This window comes from Medicago sativa, chromosome 2 (genome assembly GCF_051527215.1).
Source record: "Medicago sativa cultivar Bolivia chromosome 2, Bolivia_mono, whole genome shotgun sequence".
Lineage (NCBI taxonomy): Eukaryota > Viridiplantae > Streptophyta > Magnoliopsida > Fabales > Fabaceae > Medicago > Medicago sativa.
Genome location: NC_140750.1, coordinates 74,454,538 through 74,476,917, shown reverse-complemented (window position 1 = coordinate 74,476,917; position 22,380 = coordinate 74,454,538). Strand labels below are relative to the sequence as shown.

The window sequence follows — 22,380 nt, the reverse complement described above, 5'->3', positions numbered from 1 at the left end:
AAGATTATATCATACCATAAATCAGATGTTATAGTAAAAAAAATCATGCCACAAGTTACACGGTTTAAAATCGTAAGTTCATAGTTTAAAACATTATACCATATGGTTTGATAAATATTCTCCATTTCATTTAGTGGATAAGGTTTGTTAGTTGTTACCATCAAAAACATTGTCCCCAGTTAATTTATAGGTTATAGGACGGTAACTACATTAAATTACAGTAGGATCAGGTAAACCTTATAGTGAATACTTAATATGTAAGAAGTGTATGCATAGTATCAGTATAATTTATTTTTTTAAATATAATAATAAGTTTATAGTTAATACGTTATGTGTTGTTTCCTGTAATATTTGTTTTGGAAATAAGCGCGTCGATCGTGTATGGGCGAGCATTAAAAAAATGTATACGTAAGAGAGACAATGTTCAACTGATAATTGTTTTGGAGTACCATTTTTGAATCATATATTTGCATTCAGATTCGGTTCTGTTAATAATGTTAGCATAATCTGTATTTCAAAATTGGATTACTTATTACAACATGATCATGATGCTTCTGTTAATATTATACGTGCTAGGATATAAAGTATATTTTGCTATAATAAACAATAGCACAAGGAATGCACGTTCGAATGTGCCTAACCAAAATAATCAACTCTAATATATCTACCATAGAGGCATAGACTACCATAAAAATCTTTGTGATATTGCTGGTGAAGTGTGATCATGGATAATTGCATTATTCACAACTAACAAGTAGTCTCATGGAGAAAACTTGTTTTACCATTTTTCTCACATTTTTTTTTAGATAGGTAAAAATGGAATTTTGTACTTTAGAATTTACAATACTTACACAAACTCAAGTGCACCAACAACTTGCTCTAGATTTTGATTAATACTCCCATTTTTCTCGCAAATGAAACAATTAAGCTTAATTCAAATTTAGAAACAACCGTGTTCATATGTAAATTTAAATCCTCACGTTTTTTATGTAAAAATATTACATTCTCATTGGCTTGGGATAATCTATATTAGTACATATAGTTTATCACAATAAATAGTCATTCTTTCCGAAAAAATTTATAAGTAAATAAATAGTCATTCTTTAGGTGAAAAAAAAAAATAGTTATTCTTATTAACTGTTTCTTTGTGTCAAAGCCCGCTTAGAAGTGGATTCGAACCACGCTAATGAAGTGTTCAATGTAAAACTCAATATATAATTTCCTAGTAAATATTATGAAATCGTTTTCTTCTTTTTTCGGGTATAGAATTACAATGTAAAACTCAATATATGATTTCCTAGTAAATATTATGAAATCGTTTTCTTCTTTTTTCGGGTATAGTTAAAATTGTTTTCTTCACCCGAAAAAAATAATGAAATTGCTTTGGTAACGTGCAAAGAGAAATAAAAAAGTACTACTCTTTTTTTGTTCCATATATATATGAAGAAAAAAATCATCAAGACTATAATAAGAGTATATAATTCACCAAAAATAACATTGACTTAAGATGATTTTTGTTGGTAATATGACGTCGATGTTTTTACACTCATAATATGTAATTAATACATTTTTCTTAAAAAAAATACATTTATAGTTAGTATGAAATGGAATAAAACCCTTAAAAAATGAAATATAATAAAAGTCGTTAAACAATAAATAAATACATCAATCCCTCAAAAATAAATAAATACATCAAAAAAATTATAATTTTCTTTTCAATATTTGAAACCAAAAAACTCTCGAAGTTTTGTTTTTAGCGGTATCAAAATTCTTAATTAAGGAACCATAATAAGAGTATACAATTCACCAAAAATAAAAGAATAAGCCTGTTTGAATGTGGTTTGATTTTTAGTTTTTGAAATCTATTTTACAAAACAATTTTAAAAACTGTTTTTAAGAAGAAAATGAAAAATAAAAGTTGTTTGGCAATCATAGTTTTGAAAACAATTTTAAATACGAGAGAATGATAAAACTTGTTTGCCATTAATGGCAATCATAGAACAAAATCAGCATTTTCATCTTATATTTTCAGGTTGTACAATATTACAGAAATGCCATTAATGAAAATTGCATTCTTCTCCGTGTTTTTGCTTTTCAAAAACTGGAAAATTGAGAAGCAAAACACCTTTAACCTGTTTTGCTTTTTCAGTTTTAAAAACCAATAAATAAAAAACAGTTTCCAAAAACACTCTTGTAAAATTGGATTGCCAAACAAGTTTTTAAATTTTAAATTTTAAAAAACTAAAAAAACTGTTTTTAAGAAGGGAATCAAACAGGCCCTAAGAGTGTGATTTATGAGAAAAACACTTTTCTCTAGCTCTCATCCCACAAAGTGACTCTAGTTTTCTCTTTCTATGTTCTCTCTTCTATTTTCTTTATTAAGAGAATAGTTTTGAGTCGATTTTAACTTGAAATCATCATTTTTCATCTTTTTCTCTCTATTTTATTATAATTAAGTGATTTTCACGTAGATTTTATTTTTTTTCCTTCGTGATTTCTTCGCCTGAGTGTGATGTTGTATTGTTTGTTGTTTTGTGCGGCATTGTTTATTTTTTTGTCTTGTTGCGATGTTCACTTGATTACTATCGAAATAATGATTATTCGATCAATGATTTAGATGTCAACATTGCAGATCCAGAAACATGAATATTTCGATCATTTTAATTTTATCATATTATTTCTAGCATTTTACCGTTATATGCGGTTAATTAACTTTTATGTTGTGAGTTTGTTCGCAGATTCATCGTTCATATTTTTAATGATATTGAATGATGTAATCTATCAATTTGAATTATTGAATACCATTTTGTTTTTATCAAAAATAAGGTATATATCTTGATTATATTTATTACCACAAAGTCTTCAGAATATTAATAAAAATAAAAAAGGATACCAAAATAAGGGAGCATGACTCATGCATTTATTTTACTAATGCTTTTCGATTTTGATTGTGTATGCGGTGTTAGCCCTTTACGGCTAGTATAATTATTATATAGAATCTCCTTAAAAAAAAATATTATACAGAATAATTATTGGTCAAATGTGTAATTCCTCCCTCAAAACAAAAAAGTATGTGTAAATCTTAACATATCAAAGACGTGTTTTTTTGAAGGAGTATCATATATACGTATTTATTTATTTGTCTTATCTTAACCAACTACAGGAATATAAATGTCAGGTATGAAAGTATAAAAATGAGAAGTTTTTTACTTCATTTTCTTTGCTTTTAATTGCATCGTCCTCATTATCCAGATCGTTACTAGTCAACAATTATTTCTTTTTCTTTCTTTTTAATTAAATGATGTTCTTATCTGTATGGGTCTATAATCTATTCATAAGTGGCAACCGCAATTTCTAGAGTGTTACAAGTCTATTTTAGTTCCTTCAACAACAAAAAAGTCTATTCTAGTTTGAGCACAACTTTGTTAAATGTGGGTGTGATATCAAATTGAATTAAACTCGGTCAAAAGAGAATCATTTTGAATTAAATTACGAAGAAAAATGTTACAAGAAAATCAGCATAGTAAGGGAGGACCACTTGGCATTGGCAGTATTAGGGCCTTGGTAGTATTGCAATTTAGATGAAAATTTAGGTTAAAGTCCATAATTTAAGTTAGTAAAATGAATTTTTTTTTTTTGAATCAGCAAATATTATTAATCGTCATCCTTGCAAGACGCAAGGTATGGACGAAACAAGATATAAATGGTGCCGCATATAGACGGTACACCATAACCACCAAACAAAGCCCCTGAAGATAAACCCACCAAAACACATCACCACCTAAGACGGACACCAGAAACAAAACACTGTAAACACAGTATCCACAGCCACCCATCGTCACTTCTCACCCCAAAGAACACCCCACAAAATAAAACTCCCAGACTTCAACACCCAAGTTGAGCCACAAACGAAAAGCTCCTAACCGAATGAACATGCAGCTTCCACAACCCTCGACCTCCGATCCACCGAAAGAGCACAAAACAAAAGCCCAAAAACCAACTTAAGCCAAAGAGCTGACTCCCGATCTCGAATCAAAAGTGATCGGCCCACCAGCCTTTAGAACCAAATCAGTAGGGCACCCCTCGCCCCCGGTACACCAGAGAACACCATAGCAATCAAACAGGATTGCAGCTAGACACCAACTCCCGATCTCGAAGCAAAAATAATCGGCCCACCGGACACCAGCACACAAAATGTAAGACGATAGACATGATATGCGATTGGTGCAAACAACAAGCAAATCAAAAGGAAAAGGCTCATCGCAACGGACACACACCCACCAAACACCCTAAACACCTTAACAACCCAACAAAAAAATAAAGCGAGAGCTAGTGACGACGAACAAGAACCTGAGCAACAGAGTCAGCCTCCAAAAGGAATCACCCCCCACAAACACCTGCCCCCTTATATCGCTCCCATCCGCAAACCGCTCCGACACCAAATCTCACTAATACAGCCCCACAATCCCTCACACTAAGCCACCCCCACCACCACCACAACACAATCAGAATGTCTGCCAGCAAACAAGCACAATCCGAAGCTACACGGCCACTGACGCGAACAACCACAACCATCACGATCCTTACGACAACAAACGATCCGGGAGTTCGTTGAAGGAGGATTAATCGTGAATGAAAGAGCTGCCACCACATCTGCAACCGCCGGAATCAGACCACACAAGTCGGCACCACACCACCCCTTTCACACCACACATCCGTAAATAAACCAACATGAATTATATCAACAGCTCCGATAAATAAACCAACATGGTTGATGATAAATAAAACAAATTATGGATGTTTACAATATCAATAATTGATTTTCTCACTTTACTAACAATAACACTTTTGTGAAGCAAAATTCAAATATTTATATGATAAAATTTGATTAGATAAACCTTTAAAACTCTTTTATATGATAAAATTCCATTCCTATTGGTGGCTAAAAGCTAAAAACACCATGTTTGTAAACGGTTCCGAGAGATGGTGGTCAGACCCTTTGGTTTGTTTGGGTCTTGACTGATTTATTTTTTGTAACTATGTTTTGACTCTTGGTTTGGTGGAGTGGTCCCGTTAGTACACCTTGTGCTAGGAATATTACACTCCAGTGTCAATATATTTCATTTTTACTTCTTCAAAAAAAACTCTTTTATATTAAATAATGCATACGAGTTGTTAGAAAAATCAAAGAGACAATAGAAAAAAAAAACTACTACACACAATATCTGAAGGTGGTTACAAAGTTGAATATGTAAGATTCTCAAACTGTAACTATAGAGTTTGCAAATCTCTAAAATTCTCCAACATTTTTCCCACTGTTTTCATGCCGCTTATGATCATTGTATAAACCCTTAAAAAACTCTACACCACCAAAGTCATATATAAAAATTTAAGATAGTCACATGTTCTCTACACCACCAATGTTTGCATTCAGATGTTATATTTTGATATTAGGTGTCAAATTTAACATAATCATATTTTTAATTTTTAATTTTTTGTTGAAGGTAAATTAAATCAGTCAACTATTGAGTCATTATACATATATTGATGATCATGTCAATATATGTACAAAAACTTCAAATAATTTAGTCATTTGTTGGTATATGTTATAATACTAATAAATACTTACATATGTTTTTTTTTTAGAAAATATTTATATATGTTAAAATAAGATGATGTGATGAAATATCATATAGGCTTGATCTATTTAAGAAGAAATTTTAATTCTCCAACGGATAGTTTGATTTAATTTGTATTTTACATAGATTTGTTTTGTGTAAATCGGTTATCCTCCACATGTAATTGTAGAGATGAATTCCTTAAACCTTGTAGGACCTAAATGAAAAAAAAAAAAATCTTAAAAATTGTGACTACACCTGATATAAAGGATACCGACTCTATTTTGACAGGTCATTATATTAAAAGCTTTACATTATCCATCAATCAATCAAAACCATAAATATGTGTTACTTTAGAACTAGTTGCATGATGATTATGCTTGATCAAAAGTGTAATTTTTTTACATAAGGTGTGTGTCTAACAAAAGCTAAGACAAATCACGCACACCTTATGAGGCAACAATATCCACCCTATTGCTTTTTATTAGATTTATCGCTTAATATGTCTATGTAGTATAGGTAGGCTAGAGCTGCAACATCCCAGAACCATTGGTTAATTTAATTATAATGAGATCTTGGAAAAAGTTTAGGTACATCACATTGATGTACTACCAACTCTTGTCATTGAAAATGCTGCTACATCCAATTAGATATTTCCTCCGTTTCAAAACGAGTGTCGCTTTAGCCAAAAAAATTTGTTTCAAAATGAATGTCGCTTTTAGTTTTCAATGCAATAATAACTTTTTCTTTTCAATTATACCCTCCAATTAATATTCTGCACACTAATTCCAAAGTATTACTTTTAAAACTAACCAATATTTAATAAGGATAATTTGGTAAAATAACTATTCTCTTTCTTTTAATCATTGCATTTCTTAATATGTGTGTAAACACCTAAAACGACACTCATTTTAAAACGGAGGGAATAAAGGAGTTAAGCTCTGATACACCTAGTCATGTGTTGGTCTCTGTCAGCCTCCATACATGGTTTATTTTCAATTGAGCAATGATATTTGAACAACCATTTGGTACAACCTATTTGACAACCTTCCTTTTCTCTCTTTTTATTGGTCAAAAACAATGGAGAGAGAAAAAGGAAGAGAGAGAGTAAGAATATAATGTGAGTATGACAGAGAAAGTTGTCTAAAAGTTGTCACAAAATGGTTGTACAAATATCATTTCTCTTTTCAATTTACAAGACTTTGAAATGATGATCATAGAAGGCTTGTTGAAGGCAACTGAGGTTATATGATCACCTTCTAGTTTGTCGCACTCGATTTGAGATTCTTCTAAGTCTAATCCAAGTAAACTAATTAAGAAACTCACCACCTTCTTATTTAGACCTTGGTGGTGACTGGCCCAAGAACTTATCATGGATAAGCAAGTACAACATATATGACACATTGTTCAATGTGATAGTGGTCTCACAAATGGACAAATAAAGGTTATGGGTCTCTTTATACCACCAACTACGACACATATAATTACACTGAATTATATGATTTTCTTATATTATTAACGGTGTTGACATGTCAGAGTTTGTGTCGTGTACGGTGTATATGATCTACATTTGTGCTTGGTGAGTTTTGGTTCTCATATCAGCAACAAGGATGGTGTTTAAATATTGTCGGATCCGTGAATGGTTCGATGACAATCTCATGTTATTGAGGATTTCATCAAGAAACATGCAATTTGTCCAATCTTGACGCTAGAACCGTAAATAGCAAGCTAGATTGGGATTTCTTGATCTAACTACATCAAATCAAAATTTGAGCGATGGAAGTTGTCAAATACGAAATCAGAATTGTTGGATTATGTATTCGGATTCGTCTATATTTGTATAACAAACAACTTTTAAATAATTAATCTTTCATACTTAAATTATGTTCTTCTGTTTTTTTCTCTCTATTGTTTTTTACCAACAAGAAGAAAAAGAAAATTGTCATTCATAATCAACTGTGACACAAGTATTCCTCATGTCCAAGACACAATTCCAATAGTGACGTCATCGAAACGGTATAGTTGACGAATATCTTTGATTTAATAAAGACAAAGGAAGGAAAAACAATCTTTTCCAACCACTACTTATCATTTTCGGATGTCACATGTATTTAGGACGGAGGTAGCAATATAGTAATGATATTCAAACATCCATTTTATCTAAATATACTAACATTTGATTAATCACATTAGAAAATATGATTGACTCAATTAAATAGATGATTAATTCAATGCACGGTTAAAAATATGGTCAATTAAGTACATGATTAACCACAATTTTCGATGTACTCTAAATTAAATAGATATTCAACTAAATTAACTAAGTACAATTTTGCATACAATTAACTAATGTTATAGGAAAATTGGGTGTCATGAATCATTTTTAAATGTCATATATATGCACAAGAAACAACACTATATCAAGAAGAATTGTTCAGTTGGTAAGAACAATGCATAATATATGCAAGGTTCGGGGTTCGAACCCCGAACACCACCAAAAATTATTGAACCAAATATTGTTAATTTTCTTTAGAGAGCCCAAAAACCACAAAGATTAACAAAAACAATACAACTTATTAACAAGTTTTATCCCACTAATTGAAAAAGAAAAAAAAAATAACAAAACAATAATTTTACGAAATAAGCTGAAAACAACTTATTGACAAGTTAAAAGCAGTTTTTATAATTAAGTTCTCATAAACAATATCAGAAGTGGTGTTTATGTCAGATAAGCTTACATAAACCAATCCTAAGTCAAATACTTGAAAAATACTAAAACAAGATACGAAATTGAATTGAAACAAGAACCAAGCAATTACAATTGGTAAAGTAAAAGAATCTCAACATTCAACATGGGATCTTAGAGGTGAACCATTCCATAACATGAAGAGGAGCCTTTACCAATTCCAAAGCAAGTTCCACAATTACTGTCAAGCACAAACAGCAGGGGCATATGCATGTAAGCGTCAACCTGCAAATATTATGAAGCAAAGTTTTAGTCTTTTATATTTTCATTCAAATAGAACCAAACCCATATCACATAATTAAAATTCACACCAAACCCACAACTAGAATAAGAAATTTAAATCACAAAAAAATGATCATAGAAAACGAGAGAAAGACGTGATGAGGATGTTACCCAACGATCCAAACAATAAGACCAATGATTGAGATAAGGAGGCAAAGAAAGGCAAAGGGTAGACCCAAGAGAAAGCCCAAAGGCCTGCAATCACCATTTGAATTACACATAATTTCTACGAATGGTTTTTTAGTTCTGTTTTTTTCTTTGTTTGTATGAGAAAAATGAGATAAAAATCAAAACAAGAACAATAAGTAGGAGTAATTTAACAATTCTTGTTTTGATTCTTTTGTTGTTGTTTTTAGGAAGGGAAGTGTGACACGTTTTGTGATTTAATTGAAAACTTAAAACCAAAGCAACTGTTCACTTAGATAAACACAGCTAGCAGGCACCAGTAAGTTTTCCAGGAAAGGAAAGTTTATATATTTTCAGATTGAATACATAAAATCAATAAAATAACAACATTTAAAATATTAAAAACTTTCTTTTTTATGAAAACTTTTTTTTCTTTCTCAAAAACAGACAATATTGGTGAAACAATTAGTATCCGATAATGAAATTTAATATATGCAGGGGTAGTGGTTAGAACTTTGAGCATCTCATTTATTCACTTTCAAAAGATGAATGCTATTTGATAAAAAAAAAAAAAATACTGGCATGAAAACCTATATAATTAATTTATTTAAATACTTTTGTTGTAAGCTTTTAAAGATTCTATTCGCCAATAATGTTTTGCTCAAATTCATAATATGCTTCACCATTTACTTCCATTGACAGCCTAGCATGTTCTATTACTTATTCTCAACATCGTGGTCCTTAGAATTTAGGGTGTAAAGTGCATTTTACTTTAAATAATATAACAAAGATTTGAAGACATGTGATTATGTGGGTGATACAAGGCACTGTCATAAAATAAGCTAATCTATGATCATTGGCTTCAATTACATTGAATGTGGTGCTATAGCCTATAAGGCATTCATAAATTTTGTGGATTTACATTAGTGTGTATACACTAGCAAGCAACGTTCAACTGGTATAAATTATATGTACCCAAAGTAAAAAATAATTTTGTCACTCCCTTTTGGTCACACTTCTCATTTAAAGGGGATACGTACGAGGACAAATCGATTTTGGAATTTGCATCAGCATTTGCAGTCAAAGTTGACAATGTTCCTAATGAAAGAATTGCATCACCAAACGCATCTCTTAGGCTTGTTGGCTGTTAGGGAGACAAGTTCCAATATCAGCTAATATCTTTCAGTTGAAGACAAAATTTGCTAAATATATCGTGCCAAGATCATTCAGGTGGCCTTGCCAAACTTGAATTCTCTTTTTCCTTAGCAATGATGGAAGCCACCCTCTCATAAACCTGTAGCACCACATAGTTCAAAGCTTATCTGTTTTACTGGGCTGTGGCAATGGTTATCAAATCCAGAATCATGAAACGAATCTTCTTATGAATCGTAAGATACATTGCCAATAAAAATGTCATTTTTCGGTAAAAAAAAAAAGTGACATAACAAAATTATAAATTGATGTATCATATATGAGCCTCAAAATAATTCAAGATTCAAGTCATATATATCAAATGACAAAAGAAAAGTGGTTGATTATACAGAGTTAATAAAAGAAGTTGTTGCTACACTAAGTTTAGGTAGTAATTCATTCGAATAAATCAGGATTCATGTTCAAATAGATACACACTAGAGATTTGTATCAATTGGTGTTCAATTTAGTGTCGAATTGAGATACGACTCATATTTTTCATAAGATAATAATGATAACCAAGGCAAGTATCCAGTACTGAGCATTTTTAGTCATTTTAGTATTTTTACTGAAACCTTTTCCCATCCCTAGAAAGGTGATACCTTGTGAAAACTGAAAAGTAAGATACAAAGTCAACAAAAAAATTGATGCAAAAATGGTTTGAACTCATGTCAAAATGTCAAATTGTCAATCATCATAACTGCGCACAAGAAGTTGATCAATGAGTCCTATATAATCAAGTTATATATAAGAGTCATTTACAAACCCTCACGAAAATATACACTACCTTGACAAATTTCTCAGTACTGATACATCAATTTCAACCCACAAATGACTGAAAAATACTATTCCAATGGGCAATGATGTCTAAATGTATCAGCAGCATACAAGCATTTTCATTATTAAATCGGTATGAGTACCTCCACTTCACCACATATTTTATATCTGATACACTCGAACAAAAATGAATCATAGATTCATGAAAATAGCTTTTTTTTCTTCTTCAAATGATACTAATCACAATGTGCTGGAAAACTTCTCTTTGAGGCCTTAAAGGAATCACTGCCAAACATGCTGCAACATTGTCTGGTGATTTCTCACATTCCCTCCATGGCACCTGATTGTTATATTATTTTTGCTTATGCATGTTTTCATTGATTTATTTATTAAGCTATTATGCGTAGGTTCTTTGTGTATTTTAAATAAATTTGTTTTAAGAGCTCTATGATCATTCTCCTCTCAATGATGAGACCAAGTGATTTTTCTTTCATAGGTCTCAAAGAGCATTTGATTTTAGCAAAATAAAGTAGAGTTTGCTCAATTATACTGAATGGGATTGCCAACTTTTATTGTATTATTTTTCCCTTTTCTTAGTTTATTTTTGCTAGCAGCTATCAGGCTCCGAATAAAGTATCATAACTTCCTCTTTTTCCCTCTGCATCATTTTTTTATATTATACATATAAACTATTTTCTTTTGTCCCTAAACATTGCTGCATCTTTCCATTTAAAATTTACAGATATATAATGAAGTATATCTAATAAAAAGTTTTGGTAGAATTCTTAAGGATCATGACCTAGAATTCTTAATGTTTTGGTTCTTTTTTCGGGGTGATCCAATGATCTATTTTTAAGTTGGTTGTCTCACTAATATGGCATCATTGAGGCTGCTGTCTTAAATAATACTCCCTCCGTTTCAAAATACATGTCCAATTTTTGCAATATGCACTATTCACTTGACTTACTTTGACTATACTTTTTAACTAATGTATAAATACAAATATTAGTATGTAAGATGTTGTTTGATTTGTCTCGAAAAATATTTTCAAAATATTAAATTTTTATAATTTTTTACTTTAGATAATTAAAGATATTAACGGTCAAAATTGTGCATTGGCATGTGTGAAGTGGTTGACTTGGACATGTATTTTGAAACGGAGGGAGTATTAGGAAAATGCTAACAAGTGCCCTAAGGGCATTGTTTAAGCATCTAAAAGTAGCAACTTTTGCATTGGAAATTGTACGGTTATGACTTTAACATGTGTTGGACTTGTATTTTCAAGACGTAGTTTCTTTTTGTGGGTTCCTTAAACAATGTCCTTAGGGCACTTGTTAGCAAGACCCATAATATTATTGTCTAATTAAACTTAAAACTATGTTCTGTGTTACATGTAATCACACTAATTTCTCATTACATAATTCTCTTATATTTTATAATAATTACTATCTTGCAAGATTTTTTAAGAGCAAATATATGACCCGTGCACGGGTAACTACATGTGTAATAGTACTAAATAAACTAAAACTAAAAGATAACGTTTGAAATGTTTAAGAACGGACAAGCTAGCATTGCATTGTTGTTTTATATAATTTGGATGTCATTGGTTTTTTTGGTGTCTTTAGTGTATTTTAGATAAGAGAGAATGATGAATGAATGCTTAAAATAAATTATTAAGATGAGAAAGAACAATTGGTTAAAAAGAGAGATAAGAACAAAGGCAAATGACACCCAAATGAAATCACATGTAACAGCTTCTATTCAAACTGACGCATCCCATTGATTTTAGTTTAGCATAAATTAGAAAATATATTATTAGCTAAAAAAATTAGAAAATATTTAATTTTGGGAGGTGGAAATTATTTAATTTAAATGTACTATAAATATAAAAGAAATTTCAATGTTAAATCACTCATAATTTGCAACATCATTAAAAAAGATTAAACGTCATAACCACCTAGAGTTGTAATACATAAGATGATATGAGGAGGATATAAAGCATTATGAAGAGTCTTTCCCTTCGTAAATAACTTCGGCTTGTACAGATGCTCTTCTGAACCGAACAAGTTTGGTCAACAAATCAGCTCTGGCGTATTCAACAGGCTTCACAATCATTTTTTCTAGCATAGGAGAATACATGAGAAGAAATTTGATAAGATCTAATTCAGATTTGATGCCAGCGATGCCACCTATGCTCACATGTCGAACTCGGATGGGCATGGCTGGCCCTGAAAATGTATCTTCCCAACAATAGGAGCCGAGGGTTAAAAGGACATCCGCCTCCTTATAATCTGCCTGCATGAAATTTTTACAAATTCATGGATCAAAGCGGGAAAGATTGTATGCATTAGAGACATAGAACATATTAAAACTCCAAAGCTAACATTGTACAGATTGATAAAAACGAAAGATGGGGAGTACAAGAGTCTCTTATTTGCATGACTCTTGCACTAATCATGTAATAAACTTCTTAATTCCAAGACTAAACACTAGACAAATGCTTAAAGAAAATAAGGTTACATAAAAATAAATGTGCAAGTGCAACCACAAATCAGAAAGAAAAGAAAAATGAAGCCAAAAAAATGAGTACTCACAATTATTTCTAATCTTTGTAGGTTAGGTGAGCTTCTAATCAAGCAAAGAGCAGCCAAAACTTCCTTCATGTCATTGAACCTTATGCATATGAAAAGAAAACTTAAATTGACAAAAGTAGTAGGAAGCGTTACTGGCACTGGCACATCACCTGCAGCCAAATACTAAAGCACAGCGAAAGAATGGCTCCAAATCAGATTATTGTTCATTTTAAATTTGTAGGGGGTGGGGGGTCAAATTCAACATTCAGATGCTCGAGAATTTTACCTTTAAAAAATGGTGACTAATGTCAAGGTGTTGTAAGTGAGGTAGATGAGCAAAATAACTGAGCAAATTGCTTGAGCATCCCCTCAATCTACTTTGATTGCTTGGAGTGTCGAATAACAAACTTAGCTCAGTTAATTGGAAACTGTTGTAAAAGCTAAAATCCACAAAATCACCAAGGAGGCTAAAAAACTTCAGATTTGGTGCATCAATATTAACTTGGGTTAAACCATCAGGTTCTATCAAACTCAAATATTCAAGTAGAGGGCAGCCGGATATCATTTTTTCAAAAGCAGCATCAGCCATTGAAATGTTATATAGTTCAAGTCTTTTCAAGTTCCTGAAGCCTTCAAATGTCATTGGAGGTTTAAGCCAACAACAATACAACTTTAAACGTTGCAAACTTTGACAAGAGAATAAGCACCAAGGTATCTTATAGATTTCATCCTCTGCCAAAACATGCAGCTCAAGCTCTTTAATAGACCTTCCGATTAGATAAACAATCCATCGATCAAATTCATTCCCAGGAATCCCTTCAACGAAATCCTGACCAGAGTCAGAGAACTCGAACTTGGTGATAGGTCCAGAGTGAAGTAAAAGTACATGATCAACAATTTTCAAAAGCTTGTTCTCAATATCTAAAGGGTCTTGGGAACCTCTAGCAGAGACACAACGTCTATCAAACACAAGATTTGGTAGTGTGTACCATTTGTACCTCCATTGGCTGGACAAAACACTTGTTCTCACTGCTTCCCTAATTGGCAAGCAAGACAGAATCTGATCTATTACAGGACACGGTAAGCAACTAATTCTATCCGGCTCTGTGTCAATTACTTTTCGGGTAGTAGACTTTCTTCGTTTTTTTCCCTTTAGATAGATATATTCAAACAGGAATCAAAAAACAAACTAGGTTAGTGTATATATGTATCTAAGTATGCATACAAGAATCATAGCTAGGTCAACTGAGAGTCAACCTTGAAACTCAATTTTTTTTTTTTCTTTCCGAATAATCCAAACTAGCCCAGCGAAATTGGCACCGAGGAGAATCAAAACTAAGAACGTGAGAGGACCACACTCCAAGATCTCAAGCCAACACCATCAGGCCAACCCAGAAACTCAAACTCATGTAACTTCATTAAATGAAAAATAGTACGGGGTAATGATCATTTTGGTCCCTGCATGTGTGACAAGTAGCCACAATAGTCCCTCAATGCTGACAATAACTTTTTTATTATAGGAACTGATATGACAATAACTAAGTATATTTAGGGACTAATATGACAATATTAACAAAACATTTTTACGCGATGGACTATTGTGACAAACACACAACCAGGGACTGTTCTGGAATTTCAATACATTCAGGGATTATTGTCATTACTCGTAACACATTTAGGGACTAAAATGACTATTCCCTCATAATAATCCAGTTAAAAAAATTTATTCAGGAAATGCATATTATATGCCACCGAAGAAGAATTGTATAAATTACCATGTGAAGTTACCGATTGAGTAGTTCCGGCAAAAGAATGCAATAATCTTGTGAATGTGATTGCTACAACAAACAAGAGATTAATTAATATGAGAAAAAATAGTAAACAAGTGAAAAATGAAGAAGAAATGATGCACTGCATATATTGATGAGGAAATCAATTGAAGAAGTAGACGAAGTGATGAATCTTGTTACCGAAAAAGGGTTGGGGTTCACCTGGAGAGGAGAGAATGGGTTAGTTCCAATTCGAAATTGATTCAAAAAACAGCTGAGATCTAGCAGAAGATCAAAAAGCTTAGGGTTCAGTGGTTCACACCGTAACTGTACAGTGGAAGTGGTGTGGAACAACTCTACGACTCTATTGCTTAATAATTTGTTTTGGTCATTTTTTTTTTTTAATATTGTCAAACGTCATCTCCGCAAGACGCAAGGTATGGACGAAACTATAAATGGTGCGGCATATAGACGGTACACCATAACCACCTAAAAACACCCCAGATAAACCCATCAAAACACATCACCACCTAAAACAGACTCCAAAAAACAAACACTGTAAACACGGTATCCACCACCGCCCATCGTCACTACTCACCCACAAATAACACACTCAGAATAAAACTCTCAGACCCCAACACCCAAGTTGAGCCACATTTCGAAGAGCACCTAAATCGTTTTATTTATATGTAGGGCACTTAAATCGTTTTTTTCTAAATCGTTTTAATCTTTTATTTCTTTAAAAAAATATGTTTTAATCATTTTGACATACCAAAGTGAATGGAAATAAAGATTAAAATATCACCCTTTTAAAAAAAATGACTAAAACGTTTTATAAAAAAATATAAAAGACTAAATCGATTTAGAAATAAGAAAAATGATCAAAATAGATTTTTAGTACAAAATAGATTGAATGATTATTAGGTAGTAATATTAAAAAATTATAAAATATGTGATGTGTATATACAAAACTCACTTAAACAATCAAAATGTAGAGTTGTATCATGGATGCTCTAACTCACTTAAGCTTTTAAAGTTTTTTTTTTTTTGGTGAATACTTTTAAAGATTCTATTCGTCAATAATGTTTTGTTCAAATTCATACTACCCCTCATAATTTATTTATATTATTACCAGCCTAGCATGTTTTACTACACAATTATGTAAGTATAGTTTCAAATCAACACTGGGGTCCTTAGGAATTAGGGTGTAAAGTGCATTTGATTTGAAGGCATGTGGTTATGTGAGTTATACAAGGCACTCTTATAAAATAAGCTGAGCAGCTACGATCATTGACTTCAATCTCCTTGGATATGTTCATCTAAGTATCTGTTAATTTAGAGCATCTCAAATGGAAATTCTCAAGGGGTTCCTAAATAATAGAATATGATTTTGGTTTGCCACATGTGAGTTTGAGCTTAAAAAATTTAGTGTCATATCAAAGGAACTTTGAGAGAGTTCCATGGGTTTTAAAATTAGGGTCTTGTTAACGAGTGCCCCCGGGACACTCTTTAAACATACCAAATTTAGTAATTATTCTTTTAAAAAGTCAACTATTACAATTTTTAATGCACTTAATACACAACTTTTCTTAAAGAACTTGCTAATTAAAGTGCTTAAAGAGTGCTCAGGGGCACTCGTTAACATTTCCCTTAAAATAATATCTTTTTGTGCATTTGATAGTGTAAAAGCATAAGAGAATAAGTAATGCTAAAGAGAGATGTGATGTTTGTGAGATAAGTAACTTAGTGATATGAACTCTCATTTGAATGAAAAATTTAGAGCATCATAAAATTTAATTATCCAGGATGCGAAGGGCATCATAAAATTGAGTTGGCATGTAATAATTGACACAATTAAAGACTTAAAATGAGTTTCTTAAAATTTTCATTCGAGAAACTCTTAGATATGTATTTACATCAAATCAATGTCTATACTGACACTGACAGAGTAAACAGGCAACAGCTGGTATAATTTGTATGTACGCAAAGTAAATACTAATTGTGTCGCTTCCTTCTGGCGCTTCTCATCAAATGTGGTGCGTGGACAAATGAATTTTGGAATTTCAATCAGCACTTGGAGTCAAAGTTGACAATGTTGTGAATGAAATAATTGCATCACCAAACTCATCACTATACTTTTGTCATAGGCTTGTCGGCGATTGGGGAGACATGTTCCAATACCAGCCAATATCTTCAGTTGAAAAAAAGAAAATATTGTGCCTGGATCATTCAGGGAGCCTTGTCTAGCTTGAATTCTCCCTTTCCATGGCAATGATGGTAGCAACCCTCTCATAAACCTGAAACACCACATCCATATGCATCAATGTAAAACCAAAAAGATAGAACAGTTTGGAATTGAAATAACAAATCATAGGCCGAGACGAAGGCAGAGTTTTTTAGGAGGGGTTAAGTAAGCAATTTATAGAGTTTAAGGCAACAAGTCAATTATGGTGATGATCATAACGTCGTTGCAAAGGTTGTAGTTAACGATGATGTTTGTCAAAGAAACGAGAATGCTTTTGTTTGAGACAATATTTGTGACTGTTTGTTTAAACACAAACTTTCTACGGATGAAAATCTGATGTAGCTCTGTCCCTGATTACAGGAATGGCCAAGAGGATTGTCACTTACTTCAGAGAGCTTTTCTTTATTATCATCTTTGTTTTTCTTGTCCTGATTGCTTGTTGATGGCGAATCGTACCTAGACAAGAGAAACGAGACAATTAAAAAAGTGTAAGATCAAAATGAAAGCAATGGGATGGAAATTTTCAATTATGTCGTATTACATGAACCAACAACTACTATACAGAGTTTCTTACCAATCACGGGGAATGCCCGCTTCTTCTCGAGCCACATGATTAAAGGGACCCTTTAGTTCTACATTGTATTCCTTTAGCAAATCTGCAGGGTTATAGAAAAGTTTCATGTTGAGCTTGATAACCTTCAGTATGATGGTATGTAAGCAGATAAGCTGGCTGTTAAACAGGCTTCCCGACCTTTAAAAGTGGAGTCGGGGGCACACCCCATTTTTTGACAGACAGAAAGAAACCAGTAGAGCCCAACTGCTACATGTGCAACTTCCTCTTCGGCAATTTTAGCCACAATTTTAGATGTCCTGTTATCTCCAAATCCAACTAATTTTTGCACCAAGCGTGGCCCAGCATCAAGTCCTCTAGCCTCCTAAAAAGCAAAATAAATAAATAAATAAATACAATTAGAAGATCAAGATCACATAATTCAAAGCTTATATGTCTCTGGCAAGTAACACCTATACAAAGACAGAGCAGTTGAAGTCATTTTAGTATTTTACTAAAAAACTTCTCCCAACCAACATAGTGTTGCATGAGTGGTATATATTTGGGTCCCTTAAACATTTGCTCCAGGGTTTGATCCCTGCCCGGTGTGTGTGGAAAAACACTTGTTGGAAGAAGTCAACCCCTAAAATGGATCTCAGTTACCTCGAGGGATTAGTTGCATGGGGAAGATACCTTGGTTTACCAAAAAAGAAAAAAAAGAAATCCCCAATCCTAGAAAAGCAATAGTATTACCTTGTGAAAACTGAAAAGTAAGATACAAAGTCAACAAAATGTTGATGCATAAATGTGTGGACTCAAGTCAATCATCATAACTTCAAACAAGAATCAATGAGCCTTAATATGATCATGTTGTATAAAAATTTCCTCTAGAAACCTTCACCAAAATACACACTGCCCAGACAAATTTTTCAGAAATTTCCTCTAGAAACCTTCACCAAAATAGTACACACTGCCCAGACAAATTCTTCAGTACTAATACATCACTTTCAACTGACACATGAAATAAAATACTATTATAATCGACAACAATGTCTAAATGAATCAACAGCATACAAAACATAAAGTATGGTTCATTATTGAACCAGTATGAGTATTTCCACTCACCAGTCACCACATATTTTATAACTGACACACTCGAACAATGTCTAAATAAATTACAGACTCGTGAAAATAGCTGCATCAACATCAACATATTTATCATGCATTTTTTCTCCAAATGATACCCCGACCACAATGTACTGGAAAACTTCTACTCGAGACCTAAATGGAAGATTGGAGGCATGCTCGGGAGGGAGTTACCTGGACTAGTGGGATCACTGCCAAACGAGCAGCAACATTGTCTGATGACTTCTCACATTCCTTCCATAGCAAATTGTGAGCTGGCATATCTCCATATCTAGTAGGAAAAGACAACCAAAAATAAAAATGTCAGCACACTCAACTAGTTTTGGCCTAAAAATAAAGTAAAAACTAAATTGCCCTTACTTGAAACCCAGTTCAGCAAGCCTCTGTGAACACCAAGAGAAGTGGCGACTCTCATCATCAGCAACATGAGCAAAATCAGCAAAGAACCCCTCCCCAAGAACATCACTATAGGGAGAAAACCGTACAACAGTATCCCAAGCCAAATCAATTGCATTGAGCTCCACATGTGCTAGATTATGAAGCAAATAAGCATTCAGAGGCAAACCCGAGTTTTTAGGAGCAGGAATTTCCTTAGTGGAAACCTGAAATCAAAGAAAACAACTCCATTATGCATCTTACCATATTTTCCATATCTTATGACACAAGCAAATCAAGCCTCAATTCAAAACAAAACTGATTCCAATCAATATATATAAATCACTGCATTTATTTATTTTGAATATAAACCTCAAGTGCCAACATAGATTTCAATTCATTATGATGAACCTCAATTAACTTCGATCAACCAGAATGCATTGTACGCAAAATTAAGATAAATAAAAGCCATGAAGAAGCATACAAGCAAGTTAGAATGCAATACTACCAACAAGCAGCAAAGAGAACAAAAAATACAAAATTTCCATAATGGGGTTTGAGATAACCATCAAAAAACCAATTCACGAATTAAAACAAACACGTGGTGTGCAAAAAGAGAAAACAAACCAGTTCAGGCTTTTGAGGTCGAGCGGGTCGAGAAGGAGGGTCTGACTGACCAAGAGGAAGATCACCGCGGCGCCAAAGGGAGAATGCGACATGGGAGAGACGAGACTTTTCAAGTGGATCAGTGGTGGAAAGAACAATAGAACCAAACTCAGCCAATGAAGAAGCTTCTCTGAATGGGGAATCATGGAGGTTAGTAGGTTCGGGTTGAGGAGAAAGTGGACCCCACTTGCGATTTTGGTTGAGAGGACTGTTTCGCCATGAATGGAGACCAGACCAAGGAGAAATGGTTGAAGAAGAGAAGCATCTAATGGGTTTGAAGGAAGTGTGAGAGAAATGTAAGGGTGATAGTAGCAACGTTGTGATTTTTAGAAGCTGCATTACTACACTAGAGCCTCACATAACACTTGGGTGACAAAGTTTATGTGATTTAATTTGTTTTGTTGTAGTGTACATGGTACTAAAATTAAACTTTGTTTGAAAACTAAGTGAGGTCACATGTCCACACACCAGAGAACATGAGATTGTACCTACCCGATTCACATAAAAAAATCCGTTGAAAAATTGTAGGTTAAACTTTGCGAAATAATGGTGACTTCTCCACCATAATTCTATCAAACTCGAAGAATTCTAACACACATTGTTATAAGGAATCTATCTGGCAATGTTCATCACTGTAATTATTATTTATTTTTTCATTCTTTCATTAAAAAATGATGAATATTTTTTTATAAATTTGATTTTGGGAAAATTTGTATGTATAAGATTTTTTTTTTTGTGGTGGTTGGGGTTCGAACCATGGACCTTGCATATATTATGCATTATCCCTACCAATTGAGTTAAGCTCACGAGGACAGTTAGGAAAATGGAAAGTAGCGCGCTGCACCATGACTCCAACTTTGAAACTTTTTTTTTTTTTTAAGGATGCAATTTTGAACTTTTAATTGACGAATACGTTGAAGGAAAATGATGTTTTAATATCAAAACTAGACATCACAAGTTGTAACCCAAACAAAAGAAAATTTAATAGTAGACATAATGCATTGTTTGTCCAGTTATTTTACCACTTAAAATTTAATTGAAAAAGACAAGACGTGATAAAAGACACTTGATCACTTAAATAACCAAAATCTAAGGCTTAACATGTCCTTCCCCAGTTGCATAATAACAATAGTAAACCAACCACTAGAAATGAGCCAGTCCCGAGACTTTAAGTAATAAAATTATATCTTTTTATTAGAGGAATAAAATGATAACCTTGTAAATTATTTGAATAAGCAAAACTATTTAATCTATTTTGTGACATAGTACATCAAAAATAAGATTTTAACAAATTCAATTTAGAAAAACTTCTTTCAATAGATGCAACACTTACAACAATAGTTAAATACTATTCTATATATCATGCATGCATCAGACAAAAAACTAATTGTCTTTAAGAAATTCACTATCCCTTAACTTAATTTTGATTCAAATGTTAAAACCAATAATAATATTTAATTCTTCAAATAAAATTTCACCATGAAAAATCATTAGAATCGTCATATTTTAGTATGTTTCCATCATGATTTCAAATCATTATCATAGAATGATTGCAAAATTCCGGCTACTGTGTGGAATGAGATTTCATGTGAACCTGACTTGAAGAAATTGGATTTTAAAATTTATCTTGGTAATGGTAAAACACACCAAGAATCCTGAATCTACCAGCACAAAACATTAACAATTCATCAATGGAACTTCATGAGTAGTTGCAGTAGTCAGCGATGTACACTCCTACAGAAAACTATCTAATTATCTTTGCATTCTACCAAATATTATACAAGAATTGTTTCATCAAATGAGAGAAGAAGATCCCGTACTGCAGTAGAAGATCAAATATGGCCTTTCAGATCCATAATCTGGGAGCTTCAAAATATCAAGTAGATAAGCATCGCAACACTGTATAATCTAAATATCTGACATCTGCCATATGAAATGAAAAAATAAAAGTTAGAAGTACTTTAGTTCACACTTTTTAAGGATGGCAACATGATATATTGATTTGTTCAATTTGATTAGTTTTAAAATTCATAAAGAGGATCGTTCCATCATGAAGTTTTTTTTTTTCTTTTTTTGAAGAAGCATGAAGTTACATTGTTAAAATAAGTCCAAACAATTATCCCATAAATATTAACAATTTCAACGGGGAAGATTGGGCCAGCAATGAAAACGAACTATTTGTAGCATCCATGTAAATAATTGAAGCATGTATACTGTTAAAGGAACTCTAGATAGCAGTTCATACTAAACTATCCTACATCTACAGTAGCATAGAGCTTCCCTGTCAACGCTCTAACTGAATCAGTTAGAATGCTA

At 32.6% G+C, this 22,380-nt stretch overlaps 2 protein-coding genes across 7 annotated transcripts; both read right to left on the bottom strand.

Moving 5' to 3' along the window:
* Nucleotides 1–8,277: 8,277 nt before the first annotated feature.
* On the bottom strand, nucleotides 8,278–9,011 carry LOC146950665 (signaling peptide TAXIMIN 1-like). Its single transcript, XM_085746624.1, has 2 exons — nucleotides 8,758–9,011; nucleotides 8,278–8,589 (listed from the first exon to the last, which is right to left on the bottom strand). Exons 1-2 carry the CDS (start codon nucleotides 8,865–8,867, stop codon nucleotides 8,466–8,468), a joined length of 234 nt encoding a protein of 77 aa, XP_085602750.1. The 5' UTR covers nucleotides 8,868–9,011; the 3' UTR covers nucleotides 8,278–8,465.
* A 589-nt stretch (nucleotides 9,012–9,600) lies between these two features.
* On the bottom strand, nucleotides 9,601–20,667 carry LOC146950664 (diiron containing four-helix bundle family ferritin protein, putative (Protein of unknown function DUF455)). 6 transcript variants are annotated; one of them, XM_085746623.1, is made up of 7 exons: nucleotides 20,026–20,638; nucleotides 19,384–19,625; nucleotides 19,198–19,294; nucleotides 18,079–18,262; nucleotides 17,902–17,983; nucleotides 17,714–17,783; nucleotides 9,855–10,066 (listed from the first exon to the last, which is right to left on the bottom strand). In XM_085746623.1, exons 1-7 carry the CDS (start codon nucleotides 20,401–20,403, stop codon nucleotides 9,995–9,997), a joined length of 1,125 nt encoding a protein of 374 aa, XP_085602749.1. In that variant the 5' UTR covers nucleotides 20,404–20,638; the 3' UTR covers nucleotides 9,855–9,994. The 6 variants fall into 6 exon arrangements, 5 of the variants coding, with proteins under 5 accessions (XP_085602747.1, XP_085602749.1, XP_085602745.1 ...); XM_085746620.1 differs by lacking the exon at nucleotides 9,855–10,066 and adding an exon at nucleotides 16,809–17,379 and having other exon boundaries at nucleotides 20,026–20,667; XM_085746621.1 differs by lacking the exons at nucleotides 17,714–17,783; nucleotides 17,902–17,983; nucleotides 18,079–18,262; ... (1 more) ...; nucleotides 19,384–19,625; nucleotides 20,026–20,638 and adding exons at nucleotides 13,335–13,496; nucleotides 13,600–14,463; nucleotides 15,089–15,151; nucleotides 15,305–15,458 and having other exon boundaries at nucleotides 9,601–10,066.
* Nucleotides 20,668–22,380: the final 1,713 nt, after the last annotated feature.

What these genes read in the sequence shown, in the direction of transcription:
- LOC146950665 (XM_085746624.1), bottom strand. Translation starts at nt 8,867, where the DNA reads ATGTGTAATTCAAATGGTGATTGCAGGCCTTTGGGCTTTCTCTTGGGT. An exon ending in CTTATTGTTTGGATCGTTGG is followed by an intron (nt 8,590 to 8,757) that starts GTAACATCCTCA and finishes TAATATTTGCAG; the next exon opens with GTTGACGCTTACATGCATAT.
- LOC146950664 (XM_085746619.1), bottom strand. An exon ending in TTAGTCACCATTTTTTAAAG is followed by an intron (nt 13,497 to 13,599) that starts GTAAAATTCTCG and finishes GCTGTGCTTTAG; the next exon opens with TATTTGGCTGCAGGTGATGT. An exon ending in TACAAAGATTAGAAATAATT is followed by an intron (nt 13,036 to 13,334) that starts GTGAGTACTCAT and finishes AATTTCATGCAG; the next exon opens with GCAGATTATAAGGAGGCGGA.